This window comes from Pecten maximus, chromosome 5 (assembly GCF_902652985.1).
Source record: "Pecten maximus chromosome 5, xPecMax1.1, whole genome shotgun sequence".
NCBI lineage: Eukaryota > Metazoa > Mollusca > Bivalvia > Pectinida > Pectinidae > Pecten > Pecten maximus.
In genome coordinates this window covers 46106177-46122646 of record NC_047019.1, presented here as the reverse complement: position 1 = coordinate 46122646, position 16470 = coordinate 46106177, and the positions used below count along the sequence as shown (strand labels likewise).

The 16470-nt window shown below is 35.9% G+C and overlaps 1 protein-coding gene across 2 annotated transcripts in view; it reads left to right on the top strand.

The window, feature by feature from the left end:
• The window catches only part of LOC117328184 (single-minded homolog 2-like), a 73854-nt gene extending 57909 nt beyond the window's left edge, over nucleotides 1-15945 (top strand). The window contains exons 4-11 of one of the 2 annotated variants that reach the window (XR_004532913.1): nucleotides 219-308; nucleotides 673-781; nucleotides 5727-5812; nucleotides 7488-7687; nucleotides 7801-7907; nucleotides 12173-12320; nucleotides 12553-14264; nucleotides 14319-15945. Coding sequence is in view for 1 of the 2 variants with exons in the window: in XM_033885597.1 (XP_033741488.1) it covers nucleotides 219-308; nucleotides 673-781; nucleotides 5727-5812; nucleotides 7488-7687; nucleotides 7801-7907; nucleotides 12173-12320; nucleotides 12553-13786 (1974 nt within the window). In the remaining variant the exon portion in view is untranslated. Of the gene's footprint in view, nucleotides 1-218; nucleotides 309-672; nucleotides 782-5726; nucleotides 5813-7487; nucleotides 7688-7800; nucleotides 7908-12172; nucleotides 12321-12552 lie in introns of both variants that reach the window. The other variant, XM_033885597.1, reaches the window with a different exon arrangement.
• Nucleotides 15946-16470: the final 525 nt, after the last annotated feature.

The window sequence follows — 16470 nt, the reverse complement described above, 5'->3', positions numbered from 1 at the left end:
TTGTCATTTTGTGTAAACGCAAGAGTACGCTACTTTCCCCTTACTTACGAAAACCAAGAAAACTAAGAAAAACCAGAGAAGTCTGTATCTTCTCTGATGGATCAGAATGATCATTATGTGGTGTAAATTACCTATTAATAGTAACCGCATTGTTAAGTTAACCTCTTGTTATTATGACATTATAAGAACTGTGTTGTTTACAAACTTTTGTTTTTCAGACATTGGACGGCTTTATATTTGTTGTGGCTCCTGACGGTAAAATTTTGTATATATCAGAGACAGCGTCAGTACACCTGGGATTATCACAGGTAACTATTACTTATATTACCTGTAAATAATGTTACACGGGTAACTATTCCTTATATTACCTGTAAATAATGTTACACAGGTAACTATTTCTTATATTACCTGTATATGTATTACCGATCTATCTTATGTTACCTGTATATGTATTACCGATCTATCTTATATTACCTGCATGTTCTGTAATGCCGAATCCTTACACAGGTACATGTGTAATTAAGAACCTTTTTTATTGCATTTACTGGTTACCACTCAGGTTTGTTTAGCGTTTAATTAATTCATACATGCTATTCAAAATTTCCAATTTAAATAAACTAACACGAATTAAGACGTAAATCGATAATTATTTTATGTTAATGTATCTTCCAGGTGGAGCTGACAGGAAGTAGCGTATTTGAGTATATCCATCCGTCTGACCACGATGAAATGACGGCCGTCCTGTCCCTCCATAATCCCTACCACTCACATCTCCTACAAGGTAACATTCATCAGCGACCCATAACAATAGGTCTCTCATTATATATTTATGTTTTAATTATGTGTATTGTGTTAATCGTGTAATGTACAATATTTATACATTTTGTGTCTATGTACATATGTACATTGAACATAATATTTCTTATCACCAATACGCGATTAACACAACGGACTACGTAACTACAACATTTACTGTTAAACTGTCACATGTTAGGTGTATCTGTAATGTAAACAGAAATTAACATTTACTGTAACACTGTCACATGTTAGGTGTATCTGTAATGTAAACAGAAATCAACATTTACTGTTAAACTGTCACATGTTAGGTGTATCTGTAATGTACACGGAAATCAACATTTACTGTAACACTGTCACATGTTAGGTATATCTGTAATGTAAACAGAAATCAACATTTACTGTAACACTGTCACATGTTAGGTATATCTGTAATGTAAACAGAAATCAACATTTACTGTAACACTGTCACATGTTAGGTGAATCTGTAATGTAAACAGAAATCAACATTTACTGTAACACTGTCACATGTTAGGTATATCTGTAATGTAAACAGAAATCAACATTTACTGTTAAACTGTCACATGTTAGGTATATCTGTAATGTAAACAGAAATCAACATTTACTGTAACACTGTCACATGTTAGGTGAATCTGTAATGTAAACAGAAATCAACATTTACTGTTAAACTGTCACATGTTAGGTGTATCTGTAATGTAAACAGAAATCAACATTTACTGTAACACTGTCACATGTTAGGTATATCTGTAATGTAAACAGAAATCAACATTTACTGTTTAACTGTCACATGTTAGGTATATCTGTAATGTAAACAGAAATCAACATTTACTGTAACACTGTCACATGTTAGGTATATCTGTAATGTAAACAGAAATCAACATTTACTGTAACACTGTCACATGTTAGGTGTATCTAATGTAAACGGAAATCAACATTTACTGTAACACTGTCACATGTTAGGTGTATCTGTAATGTAAACAGAAATCAACATTTACTGTAACACTGTCACATGTTAGGTGTATCTAATGTAAACAGAAATCAACATTTCCTGTAACAATGTCACATGTTAGGTATATCTGTAATGTAAACGGAAATCAACATTTACTGTAACGTCACATGTTAGGTGTATCTGTAATGTAAACAGAAATCAACATTTACTGTAACACTGTCACATGTTAGGTGTATCTGTAATGTAAACAGAAATCAACATTTACTGTAACACTGTCACATGTTAGGTGTATCTAATGTAAACAGAAATCAACATTTCCTGTAACAATGTCACATGTTAGGTATATCTGTAATGTAAACGGAAATCAACATTTACTGTAACGCCACATGTTAGGTGTATCTAATGTAAACAGAAATCAACATTTACTGTTTAACTGTCACATGTTAGGTGTATCTGTAATGTAAACAGAAATCAACATTTACTGTAACACTGTCACATGTTAGGTATATCTGTAATGTAAACAGAAATCAACATTTACTGTAACACTGTCACATGTTAGGTATATCTGTAATGTAAACAGAAATCAACATTTACTGTAACAATGTCACATGTTAGGTGTATCTAATGTAAACAGAAATCAACATTTACTGTAACACTGTCACATGTTAGGTTTATCTGTAATGTAAACAGAAATCAACATTTACTGTAACACTGTCACATGTTAGGTTTATCTGTAATGTAAACAGAAATCAACATTTACTGTAACACTGTCACATGTTAGGTTTATCTGTAATGTAAACAGAAATCAACATTTACTGTAACACTGTCACATGTTAGGTATATCTGTAATGTAAACAGAAATCAACATTTACTGTAACACTGTCACATGTTAGGTATATCTGTAATGTAAACAGAAATCAACATTTACTGTAACACTGTCACATGTTAGGTTTATCTGTAATGTAAACAGAAATCAACATTTACTGTAACACTGTCACATGTTAGGTATATCTGTAATGTAAACAGAAATCAACATTTACTGTAACACTGTCACATGTTAGGTATATCTGTAATGTAAACAGAAATCAACATTTACTGTAACACTGTCACATGTTAGGTTTATCTGTAATGTAAACAGAAATCAACATTTACTGTAACACTGTCACATGTTAGGTTTATCTGTAATGTAAACAGAAATCAACATTTACTGTAACACTGTCACATGTTAGGTATATCTGTAATGTAAACAGAAATCAACATTTACTGTAACACTGTCACATGTTAGGTATATCTGTAATGTAAACAGAAATCAACATTTACTGTAACGTCACATGTTAGGTGTATCTAATGTAAACAGAAATCAACATTTACTGTAACAATGTCACATGTTAGGTATATCTGTAATGTAAACGGAAATCAACATTTACTGTAACACTGTCACATGTTAGGTATATCTGTAATGTAAACAGAAATCAACATTTACTGTTAAACTGTCACATGTTAGGTGTATCTGTAATGTAAACAGAAATCAACATTTAATGTAACACTGTCACATGTTAGGTATATCTGTAATGTTAACAGAAATCAACATTTACTGTTAAACTGTCACATGTTAGGTGTATCTGTAATGTAAACAGAAATCAACATTTACTGTAACACTGTCACATGTTAGGTGTATCTGTAATGTAAACAGAAATCAACATTTACTGTAACACTGTCACATGTTAGGTTTATCTGTAATGTAAACAGAAATCAACATTTAATGTAACACTGTCACATGTTAGGTATATCTGTAATGTTAACAGAAATCAACATTTACTGTAACACTGTCACATGTTAGGTATATCTGTAATGTAAACAGAAATCAACATTTACTGTAACACTGTCACATGTTAGGTATATCTGTAATGTAAACAGAAATCAACATTTACTGTAACACTGTCACATGTTAGGTATATCTGTAATGTAAACAGAAATCAACATTTACTGTAACACTGTCACATGTTAGGTGTATCTGTAATGTAAACAGAAATCAACATTTACTGTAACACTGTCACATGTTAGGTATATCTGTAATGTAAACAGAAATCAACATTTACTGTAACACTGTCACATGTTAGGTGTATCTGTAATGTAAACAGAAATCAACATTTAATGTAACACTGTCACATGTTAGGTGTATCTGTAATGTAAACAGAAATCAACATTTACTGTTAAACTGTCACATGTTAGGTATATCTGTAATGTAAACAGAAGTCAACATTTACTGTCACACTGTCACATGTTAGGTATATCTGTAATGTAAACAGAAGTCAACATTTACTGTAACACTGTCACATGTTAGGTGTATCTAATGTAAACAGAAATCAACATTTCCTGTAACAATGTCACATGTTAGGTATATCTGTAATGTAAACAGAAATCAACATTTAATGTAACACTGTCACATGTTAGGTGTATCTAATGTAAACAGAAATCAACATTTACTGTAACACTGTCACATGTTAGGTGAATCTGTAATGTAAACAGAAGTCAACATTTACTGTAACACTGTCACATGTTAGGTGAATCTGTAATGTACACGGAAATCAACATTTACTGTAACACTGTCACATGTTAGGTATATCTGTAATGTAAACAGAAATCAACATTTACTGTAACACTGTCACATGTTAGGTGAATCTGTAATGTAAACAGAAATCAACATTTACTGTAACACTGTCACATGTTAGGTGTATCTAATGTAAACAGAAATCAACATTTACTGTAACACTGTCACATGTTAGGTTTATCTGTAATGTAAACAGAAATCAACATTTACTGTAACACTGTCACATGTTAGGTTTATCTGTAATGTAAACAGAAATCAACATTTACTGTAACACTGTCACATGTTAGGTTTATCTGTAATGTAAACAGAAATCAACATTTACTGTAACACTGTCACATGTTAGGTATATCTGTAATGTAAACAGAAATCAACATTTACTGTAACACTGTCACATACTAGGTATATCTGTAATGTAAACAGAAATCAACATTTACTGTAACACTGTCACATGTTAGGTATATCTGTAATGTAAACAGAAATCAACATTTACTGTAACACTGTCACATGTTAGGTTTATCTGTAATGTAAACAGAAATCAACATTTACTGTAACACTGTCACATGTTAGGTTTATCTGTAATGTAAACAGAAATCAACATTTACTGTAACACTGTCACATGTTAGGTTTATCTGTAATGTAAACAGAAATCAACATTTACTGTAACACTGTCACATGTTAGGTATATCTGTAATGTAAACAGAAATCAACATTTACTGTAACACTGTCACATGTTAGGTATATCTGTAATGTAAACAGAAATCAACATTTACTGTAACACTGTCACATGTTAGGTATATCTGTAATGTAAACAGAAATCAACATTTACTGTAACACTGTCACATGTTAGGTATATCTGTAATGTAAACAGAAATCAACATTTACTGTAACACTGTCACATGTTAGGTATATCTGTAATGTAAACAGAAATCAACATTTACTGTAACACTGTCACATGTTAGGTGTATCTAATGTAAACAGAAATCAACATTTCCTGTAACACTGTCACATGTTAGGTATATCTGTAATGTAAACGGAAATCAACATTTACTGTAACACTGTCACATGTTAGGTATATCTGTAATGTAAACAGAAATCAACATTTACTGTAACGCCACATGTTAGGTGTATCTAATGTAAACGGAAATCAACATTTACTGTAACACTGTCACATGTTAGGTATATCTGTAATGTAAACGGAAATTTACATTCTAGTGTCGACATGCAATGGGAATATTTACAAACACGACAAAAAATTAACTTAATTGGTTGCTATGACAATCAAAATTTATGTAAAACATTTATATATATGCTAAAAGTTTGATGAGGTTTTTTTTTTTGGTTTTTTTTCAGATATTGAAATAGAAAGAGTGTTCTTTATACGCATGAAATGTGTTCTAGCTAAACGGAATTCTGGTCTAACGAATGGCGGCTACAAGGTACGTAGAAGATTCCTACTAACGATAACATGTCAACGCAGATAAAACCATATACTATCGTACAAACATGCCGACAATCACCACTGACTGTTCACCAACGAGTCAAACATAATACAAACATCGTGATAATATCCACTTCACCACTGTCTGTGTCCACCGACGAGTCAAACATAATACAAACATCGTGATAATATCCACTTCACCACTGTCTGTGTCCACAACGAGTCAAACATAATACAAACATCGCGATAATATCCACATCACCACTGTCTGTGTCCACCAGCGAGTCAAACATAATACAAACATCGAGATAATATCCACATCACCACTGTCTGTGGCCACCAACGAGTCAAACATAATTCAAACATCGCGATAATATTATTACCACTGTCTGTGGCCACCAACGAGTCAAACATAATACAAACATCGCGATAATATCCACATCACCACTGTCTGTGTCCACCAGCGAGTCAAACATAATACAAACATCGTGATAATATCCACATCACCACTGTCTGTGTCCACCAGCGAGTCAAACATAATACAAACATCGTGATAATATCCACTTCACCACTGTCTGTGTCCACCGACGAGTCAAACATAATACAAACATCGTGATAATATCCACTTCACCACTGTCTGTGTCCACAACGAGTCAAACATAATACAAACATCGCGATAATATCCACATCACCACTGTCTGTGTCCACCAGCGAGTCAAACATAATACAAACATCGAGATAATATCCACATCACCACTGTCTGTGGCCACCAACGAGTCAAACATAATTCAAACATCGCGATAATATTATTACCACTGTCTGTGGCCACCAACGAGTCAAACATAATACAAACATCGCGATAATATCCACATCACCACTGTCTGTGTCCACCAGCGAGTCAAACATAATACAAACATCGTGATAATATCCACATCACCACTGTCTGTGTCCACCAGCGAGTCAAACATAATACAAACATCGTGATAATATCCACATCACCACTGTCTGAGTTCGTGAATATTGGGACATTTTCTATGAAAGGTACTCCATATCACGAGTTAGTGAATATATTTGAAAAATGTAGCATTATGAATGGTTGAAGGCTATATAATACCTATTTATCATTATAAACGAATTGTGTATGATTATAATATAATATTGGTTGGAGTAAGTGCACTATATACCGGTACTTATTTATCATACATCTCAATTACTGTGTATATTATAAATCGGCTGTAATATAATAGTGATTTATCATACACCTCAATAACGTAATGCGTATATTATAAATCGGTTGTATGTACATACTACTTATTCATCATACATCTCAATAACGAAATGCGTATATTATAAATCGGTTGTATGTACATACTACTTATTCATCATACATCTCAATAACGAAATGCGTATATTATAAATCGGTTGTATGTACATACTACTTATTCATCATACATCTCAATAACTGTGTATAATATAAATCGGCTATATGTAGTATAATACTGATTTATCATACTCAATAACTGTATATTATAACTTGTAGGTGATACACTGTAGCGGTTATATGTAATATGATACTGATTTATCATACTCAATAAATGTATATTATAACTCGGTTATATGTAATATAATACTGATTTATCATACTCATTATCTATGTATATTATAACTTGTAGGTAATACACTGTAGCGGTTATATGAAGATTAAACAATATACCATGGATATGGCGCCGTATGAGGGATGTTTCCAGAACATGGGTTTGGTAGCCGTCGGACACTCCCTCCCACCCAGTGCTATAACGGAAATCAAAATGTTCAGCAACATGTTCATGTTCAGGGCCAGCCTCGATCTCAAACTCATTTTCCTTGATGCCAGGTACGTAAATGAGAAGTTGAATGCCGTTCATTACAGTAGTAAATTTGTATCTAATTAAGTTCGTTATGTAAAATACTTGCATACCTTTAATTGCTGCCTTTTTGTGTGTACAGAGTAGGACAACTGACCGGGTACGAACCACAGGACCTAATCGAACGCACCCTCTACCACTATATCCACGCCTGTGATATTATGCCAATGAGATTTGCTCACACAACCCGTAAGTACATCTTTACAACAGCACATACGGTTACTTTTTTCATCAATTAATTTTGTTGACTTTAATCTATTACAGTGGTGCTATACAATAAACTATAATATGAACTGTATTATAACATACATTATAGGTCACATTTATACGTTGATGCCTTTTGCATAAATATTATTTTAGATCACTGCTTTGTAATATAATTCCGTGCAACGATCCGAATCATTTTTCTCAGTTTTTAAAAATGCCAAAATCCGTGATCATTGGACTAATAAGAAACTATAGGCCAACATAATATTGTAACATGTGCATAACCGTCAAGGAATGCAATGTTTGCGCTCATTATTGATGCGACAGGCATAGTAGCTTTGCTCCTAACCGTAAAATCCCTTACATTTAATTTCCTTTGCTGACCTATCTCTTGTCACATCAAAAGATGGAGTCAAGCTTCCTGAAGAAATATGCAGCAATTCGTGATTGTTTGAATGTTTCCTGATGTAGTTTGTCGTGTGTCCTGTCCGTAAATCGGATTCCTATCGTCCTGACGATAATCCACCCTAGTGCCTACCTAATGATTCACGGCCTCCCGCCCGCTTTCACCCTATCGACATACCCCAGTGTCGGCCTGGGTTACGCCTCCTATGCACAAGGTGTACACCCATGCCCATCTACTGCATAAGGGCTGTAAATATCTCAACAATCAAAGAGATCGGTCATTTCACATAGTCGTCTAAATTTCCCTGAACTATCTGAGCTAATCGTCCTCAGACCGCGCTAAGACGATTTATCATACACCTTGATCCCACAAACGTGTCAGGATCTTGGTGCAGCTTTGAGAACTTTATCATCCCACTATAAAGATTGGATTATGTCTTGTTCAGACACAAGCGTGGTGCACTGTCACCTGGACACATTCTTCGCCACGACTCTCGTGGGGGACAATTTGCAGATAGCCCTGACTAGAGCTGTATTTATCATCAACCTATTCTACTCAGATTATATCTAAGCGCCCTCTTTCAAGTTTCGAACACATAAGCTACATCCTGCATTAACTCGGCCATTTGTATTATGGTGGCAGATTCGAGTCTACTTGCCCAACCTCTACTTAGATGTAGTTCTGTATCCACACCCTTTTAGTAAAAAGAAGGTTTCTTTGGCAGAACACTGTGCTATTTCCTGAAGGATTACATGACGGGTAATACTTGTGCATGTTACTATAGATTTGGGTTTGAATTTTTTAATCACATGTAATATCGGTCTAGTTATCGCGATTTCCTATTTGACATATCGACTAATGCTACACAGAATTTGCTCAGCCAATAAGTGTTCAGCTGTCAGTCTTCAGTGGTTGGTGAGTTGTGCCTCAGTGTTCGGCTAGATAATCCGGATTACGTTGAGTTTGCTTGACAAACCACAGGGTGAAGTTCACATCTGTGCCGTGAATAGTTATGGGACAGTGAAAGTCTTGTTACATAAGGGTGTCGAGGTGTGTGGTAGTCAAAGGGATTAGGAGGGCAGCAACGATTACCAGGGTGGAATACACAGGCTGTCAACAGTCAGCATCAACACACAGCGCGATGACACCAGACATTTAGTCTGTATGACGACCGAGTCCAGTTACACGTAATACTGTCATGAAAACAGTTACTTTAGTTTATATTACCTTTAACAGGATAGAAACTTTTGTTTAAGGTAAAAAATTGAAAGGTGATACCCATTGTAACTTAAAAACATCCCTCCTGTGACTCCATATCAATAACCGAATTTCTAATAATTCTAACATCGATGTTCGGAAAAAGCATACTTCATATTATAAATCATTTCTACTCTTTACATATAAATGTAAATCTTTACAGGTCAAGGTCGCTGTTACTTTAGATACAAAATCTATACTAGTCTGTGTCCTCAGAATAGATGTAACTTCGTACAAGTTTGATGAAATTAATATCAGTGTTAACATCGTCCCTTTATCAACCAGTGTTAACATCGTCCCTTTATCAACCAGTGTTAACATCGTCCCTTTATCAACCAGTGTTAACATCGTCCCTTTATCAGCCAGTTTTAACATCGTCCCTTTATCAGCTAGTGTTAACATCGTCCCTTTATCAGCCAGTGTTAACATCGTTCCTTTATCAACAAGTATCAACATCGTTACTTTATTAACCAGTGTTAACATCGTCCCTTTATTAACCAGTGTTAACATCGTTCATTTATTAACCAGTATTAACATCGTTCCTTTATCAACAAGTATCAACATCGTTACTTTATTAACCAGTGTTAACATCGTCCCTTTATCAACCAGTGTTAACATCGTCCCTTTATCAGCCAGTTTTAACATCGTCCCTTTATCAGCTAGTGTTAACATCGTCCCTTTATCAGCCAGTGTTAACATCGTTCCTTTATCAGCTAGTGTTAACATCGTTCCTTTATCAGCTAGTGTTAACATCGTTCCTTTATCAACAAGTATCAACATCGTTACTTTATTAACCAGTGTTAACATCGTTCATTTATTAACCAGTGTTAACATCGTTCATTTATTAACCAGTGTTAACATCGTCCCTTTATCAGCCAGTTTTAACATCGTTACTTTATCAGCCTGTGTTAACATCGTTCATTTATTAACCAGTGTTAACATCGTTACTTTATCAGCCAGTGTTAACATCGTTACTTTATTAACCAGTGTTAACATCGTTCCTTTATTAACCAGTGTTAACATCGTTCCTTTATCAACAAGTATTAACATCGTTCCTTTATCAACAAGTATCAACATCGTTACTTTATTAACCAGTGTTAACATCGTTCATTTATTAACCAGTGTTAACATCGTTCATTTATTAACCAGTGTTAACATCGTTCATTTATTAACCAGTGTTAACATCGTCCCTTTATCAGCCAGTTTTAACATCGTTACTTTATCAGCCTGTGTTAACATCGTTCATTTATTAACCAGTGTTAACATCGTTACTTTATCAGCCAGTGTTAACATCGTTACTTTATTAACCAGTGTTAACATCGTTCCTTTATTAACCAGTGTTAACATCGTTCCTTTATCAACAAGTATTAACATCGTTCCTTTATCAACAAGTATCAACATCGTTACTTTATTAACCAGTGTTAACATCGTTCATTTATTAACCAGTGTTAACATCGTTCATTTATTAACCAGTGTTAACATCGTCCCTTTATCAGCCAGTTTTAACATCGTTACTTTATCAGCCTGTGTTAACATCGTTCATTTATTAACCAGTTTTAACATCGTCCCTTTATCAGCCAGTTTTAACATCGTCCCTTTATCAGCCAGTATTAACATCGTCCCTTTACCAGCCAGTGTTAACATCGTTACTTTATCAGCCAGTTTTAACATCGTTACTTATCAGCCTGTGTTAACATCGTTCATTTATTAACCAGTTTTAACATCGTCCCTTTATCAGCCAGTTTTAACATCGTCCCTTTATCAGCCAGTATTAACATCGTCCCTTTACCAGCCAGTGTTAACATCGTTACTTTATCAGCCAGTTTTAACATCGTTACTTTATCAGCCTGTGTTAACATCGTTCATTTATTAACCAGTTTTAACATCGTTCATTTATCAGCCTGTGTTAACATCGTTCATTTATTAACCAGTGTTAACATAGTTCCTTTATCAGCTAGTGCTAACATCCAAATCATACATAAACGACCAATTTCTCCCCAAAATGCCACTGTTTATGTCAACTTGTCTAATAATAGTTGACTTCACAATACGTTGTAATCCATTAACATTTCATTTGCAGAACAATTTTCTGCGTCTTTACTCAGAAATATGCGACTGGTTATTGTTAGAAATATTCTAGTATGTTTCGGTACAGTTTTCATTGGTAGTTTCATAATTATATAGAATTATAAGGAAACAACAAAATAAAGAAATATTCTATCGAGTTATCGACCGAAGTCACTGGTTATCAGTTGTTAAATCGATAAACTTAGGTCGTGTTCCTTCCTTAAAACGTTTGTGAAGGCTCCCTCTAAATCAACGTTATATTTTTAACATTTCTAAATTGCACTTCCAAGAAATTCCCCTGAATCAATTTTTTTTAGAAATGAATGGTGACAGGCTCATGGACAGACGCCATTTAGTGTTAATATGCATGCTTTTTTTTGTTTTTTTGTTTTGTTTTTCATCTCCGTGTTTGTCCATTTATCAAGTCTATGGCATATTGTTTTATTCAGCGATTGCTGTTAAGGATATCCTTTTGTAGCTGTCTATAATACAGTGTTTTCTACACATCATATTCCAGTACTGCTGAAGGGTCAGGTTACCACAAAATACTACCGCTTTCTGACCAAAGATGGTGGCTGGATTTGGATGCAGAGTCATGCAACTATCGTCCATAACAGTCGGTCCTCCCGTCCTCACTGTATCGTCAGTGTGAACTATGTCCTCAGGTATGCCAGGAAGATTTACAATATGTTCTTTGTTGTAGGTGTAAATCGAGATACTGCTCTATAGTGGTTGCTGTGTAACTGTGAATAACAATAATACACAGAAATAATTTCATTTTAAATCATTCGGATATATACAATTCGTTCATAAATGCAATCTTTAAGAATACCTTCATTTTCAAGTAAGCTTTGGAGACATAGATACACTGTGTAGTTCATTTGATGTATGTTTCAGTGATTTGGAAGCACGTGGACTTCAGATACAATTGGAGCAGACCATCACCAAAGAGCCGTCACCTTTCTCCAATATACCAAACAGATCGACGAACAAGCTTCGTTCCTCGAAGCCAAAATCTAGACGTTCACCTTATCCTCATATCGCGGAAAATCCCGAGTACAACCATGGCGACATGGCCGTGGAGAGGTCCCAGTTAGACTTTATGTCCGATCCCGCCACCCAGGAACTGCTGTGTGCTAACAACACGCCTCAGGCAGTACTGGATTGTGGGGACAAATTGGCCAACATGTACTCACCCCAGTACTCACAAGGAATAATTTCCGATATATATCAGTTCCAGGCGCAACAGAGATACCTGGATGAGAGGTTACAGTACCGAGAGAATGAAGAGGAAAAGTTTTATCCCATGAGGAACCTAGAGGCATATCCTGGATATATCCCTGCTCACAACGGACATTGTAGCCCTCGGCTTACCCATATCGACCACCACGACCGACAAACAGTGTCACCACAGTTTGATTACAGGACTTCCGGTCCGTGTTCTCGAAGTAGTTCTCGAGACACAACATTCGGAACTCCTCAGGGATATGCATGTCCTTTTAGCAATAGGTCTGAATCGTCAGCATCTGACGTCGACGTTGTTAGTGACGAGTATGACAAGCAACATCAGCCTCGATCTGACACCCTCCAAGTTAAATTTGACAATATTTTGGAAGCAAATAGCTTGAATATAAAAGAAGAGTGTTACAAGTCACCGTCACGGCTGGGTGATCAGACGAAAATTGTGTCTCCTTTACGTGATAACCTTCAACAATCAGTGATCATGTTACGGCCCTCCAGACCTATGTACCCTTCAGACACGTTGTCTGTAAGGAGTTCAGAGGACTGTTGTCAGGCCGTCATGGAACGTTCTCCAAGTGCTGACAAACTGCCTGGTCAAACAGACTTTACAAAGTGTGCTACAGAATCCACACCCGCCGACGACGTATATATACCAGACGGTGCCGTGGACAACGACAAAATCATGGACGTTCGAATGATGCACGAGAAAAACTTTTATACGCAATGTCTTCGTGCTGCATGTGTTTATGACAATTACAATCAAACTAACGTAAACCACACAGCGACGGCCTCCAGTCCTAGACCGTACACTGTGGGTCCTCAGGCTGGCTACACCAGTGTTATAGTGGACACCCAGCAGTATCATCTAGCTAATGGCTATGTACACTAAGTCCCGAGTACACAACCGTACAACTAGTCACAGCAGATTTATGGTATTTACAAGTATTTAGGAAATGTTTCATGGTTACAGTACATTTCTTACACCAATTTAGACGTTAGATTCATTTAAAAATTGTTGGTATATTTTATACATGAACATAATTATTATCATATTTTATTTGGTAAAATATACTGCTGGATAACTAACGGAGTGAAGCCCATCTCAAGACGACAGACTATGTCATGTTCGAATTGCAGAGCATTCACCCTCGGCTTGGTGGAGGCTCCAAGTTTCCCCCCTGTCTACTACAAACCATTGTCTATCACAAACACGATTGGTTAGAAAGAAGTCAATTAATGCAGTGTATAAAATGAAAAGCCGGATACTAGAACATAAGGTGTTTGTAAGATATCTGTTAGTGGTTGTTTGTGTTGTTGAATATTTTCTTGATATTAGCCGGACATCTCAACAAATCTGTGTTTACGAGGTACCTCAACAAATCTGTGTTTACGAGGTACATCAACAAATCTGTGTTTACGAGGTACATCAACGTGATTTGATGCTCGTGTATTGTCTATCGTTGCTATATACTTCAGATCCATGTCTGTAATCATTCGGACATTATAAACATGCTTGTCTTAAACGGTGCTTTGTTATAGAATTCATTGCAGTCATAATCCATAGTAACTAATACTGACCAAACTATGTATTTCATCTGTTAGAATCACCCAAAATGCATTTTCAAATAATCGTTGGAAAAGTATGATTGCAATGTTATCAATGATAGAAAATGGTTTTGGCAATACTTATAATCAATATTAACTTATTTTGTGTGTAAGCACTTATTATGCTTTTATTGAAAATACATGTACATGTTGATTTATTTCAAAACCAATGAACATTACATCATAATGGCGCACAATTTCTGGAATGTTTATGATTCATTTATACTTGGTAATGTTACCAGATGCCATCGATGGTTGATAGATAATAGTCGTAAAGTCTTTTAATCATTCACTTCGAGGGGAATATACATCCACACTGTCATACCAGTCTCAGTAGAAATGAGGACCATGTCATCGTGTGTCTAGGACCGAGACATACGTCCCTGTGTGTCTGGGACTGAGACATACGTCGCTGTGTGTCTGGCAATTGGGCATACGTCGCCGTGTGTCTGGGACTGGGGCATACATCGCCGTGTGTCTGGGACTGGGGCATACGTCGCTGTGTGTCTGGGACTGGGGCATACGTCGCTGTGTGTCTGGGCCTGGGGCATACGTCGCTGTGTGTCTGGGACTGGGGCATACGTCGCCGTGGTTCTGGGACTGGGACATACGTCCCTGTGTGTCTGGGACTGGGGCATACGTCGCCGTGTGTCTGGGACTGGGGCATACATCGCCGTGTGTCTGGGACTGGACCATACGTCGTCGCCGTGTGTCTGGGACTGGGGCATACGTCGCCGTGTGTCTGGGACTGGGACATACGTCCCTGTGTGTCTGGGACTGGGGCATACGTCGCCGTGTGTCTTGGACTGGGGCATACGTCGCCGTGTGTCTGGGACTGGGACATACGTCGCTGTGTGTCTGGGACTGGGACATACGTCGCCTTGTGTAAGAACGCTTGCTTCATCAGATTCCTGGTATATCGTAACAGTCTAGTTCTGATATATAGTATTACTGAGAAGCATGTTCATACCATTGTATTTAATTGGTGCTTTATATTAGAGGACTAATACTTGTTTTCAATTTGTAATAATGATGATGGCTACGCCATCTTATTATCAGTTCTCAAAATAAGCATTTACCCGCAAAATATCCTGGTGATCTTAATCTGAAAACACAGCATCAGTGTAGACTTAAACAGTTTCAGGTTGGTGAAAATATATGTTTAATGTCTATTTATTACATATTGCGTAACAATATATGTATGTGACAATGTGTTTATTGTTTAGTATTCTATTCACGAAATCCATCCTGTGGATATGATTGGTGATAAAAGTAGTTGTATGAGAGGAGTATGTAGATACATAAGTGTGTGGTTATATTGCAGCATTGCTTTATGAGAAGTGTTTTGGTTACATTGTATGATTGGTGTTTTAGTTACATTGTATGAGTGATGTTTTGGTTACATTGTATGAGTGATGTTTTGGTTACATTGTATGAGGGATGTTTTGGTTACATTGTATGAGGGATGTTTTGGTTACATTGTATGAGTAGTGTTTTGGTTACATTGTATGAGGGATGTTTTGGTTATATTTTATGAGTGATATTTTGGTTACATTGTATGAGTGGTGTTTTGGTTTTATTATATGAAAATTGTTTTGGTTACATTGTATGAGTGATGTTTTGGTAACATTGTATGAGTGATGTTTTGGTTACATTGTATGAGTGGTGTTTTGGTTACATTGTATGAGTGGCGTTTTGGTTACATTATATGAGTAATGTTTTGGTTACATTGTATGAGTGGCGTTTTGGTTACATTATATGAGTGTTGTTTTGGTTACATTATATGAGTGGTGTTTCGGTTACATTGTATGATTGATGTTTAGGTTACATTGTATGAGTAATGTTTTGGTTACATTGTATGAGTGGTGTTTTGGTTACATTGTATGAGTGGTGTTTTGGTTACATTGTTTGAATAGTGTTTTGGTTACATTATATGAATAGTGGTTTGGTTACATTGTATGAATAGTG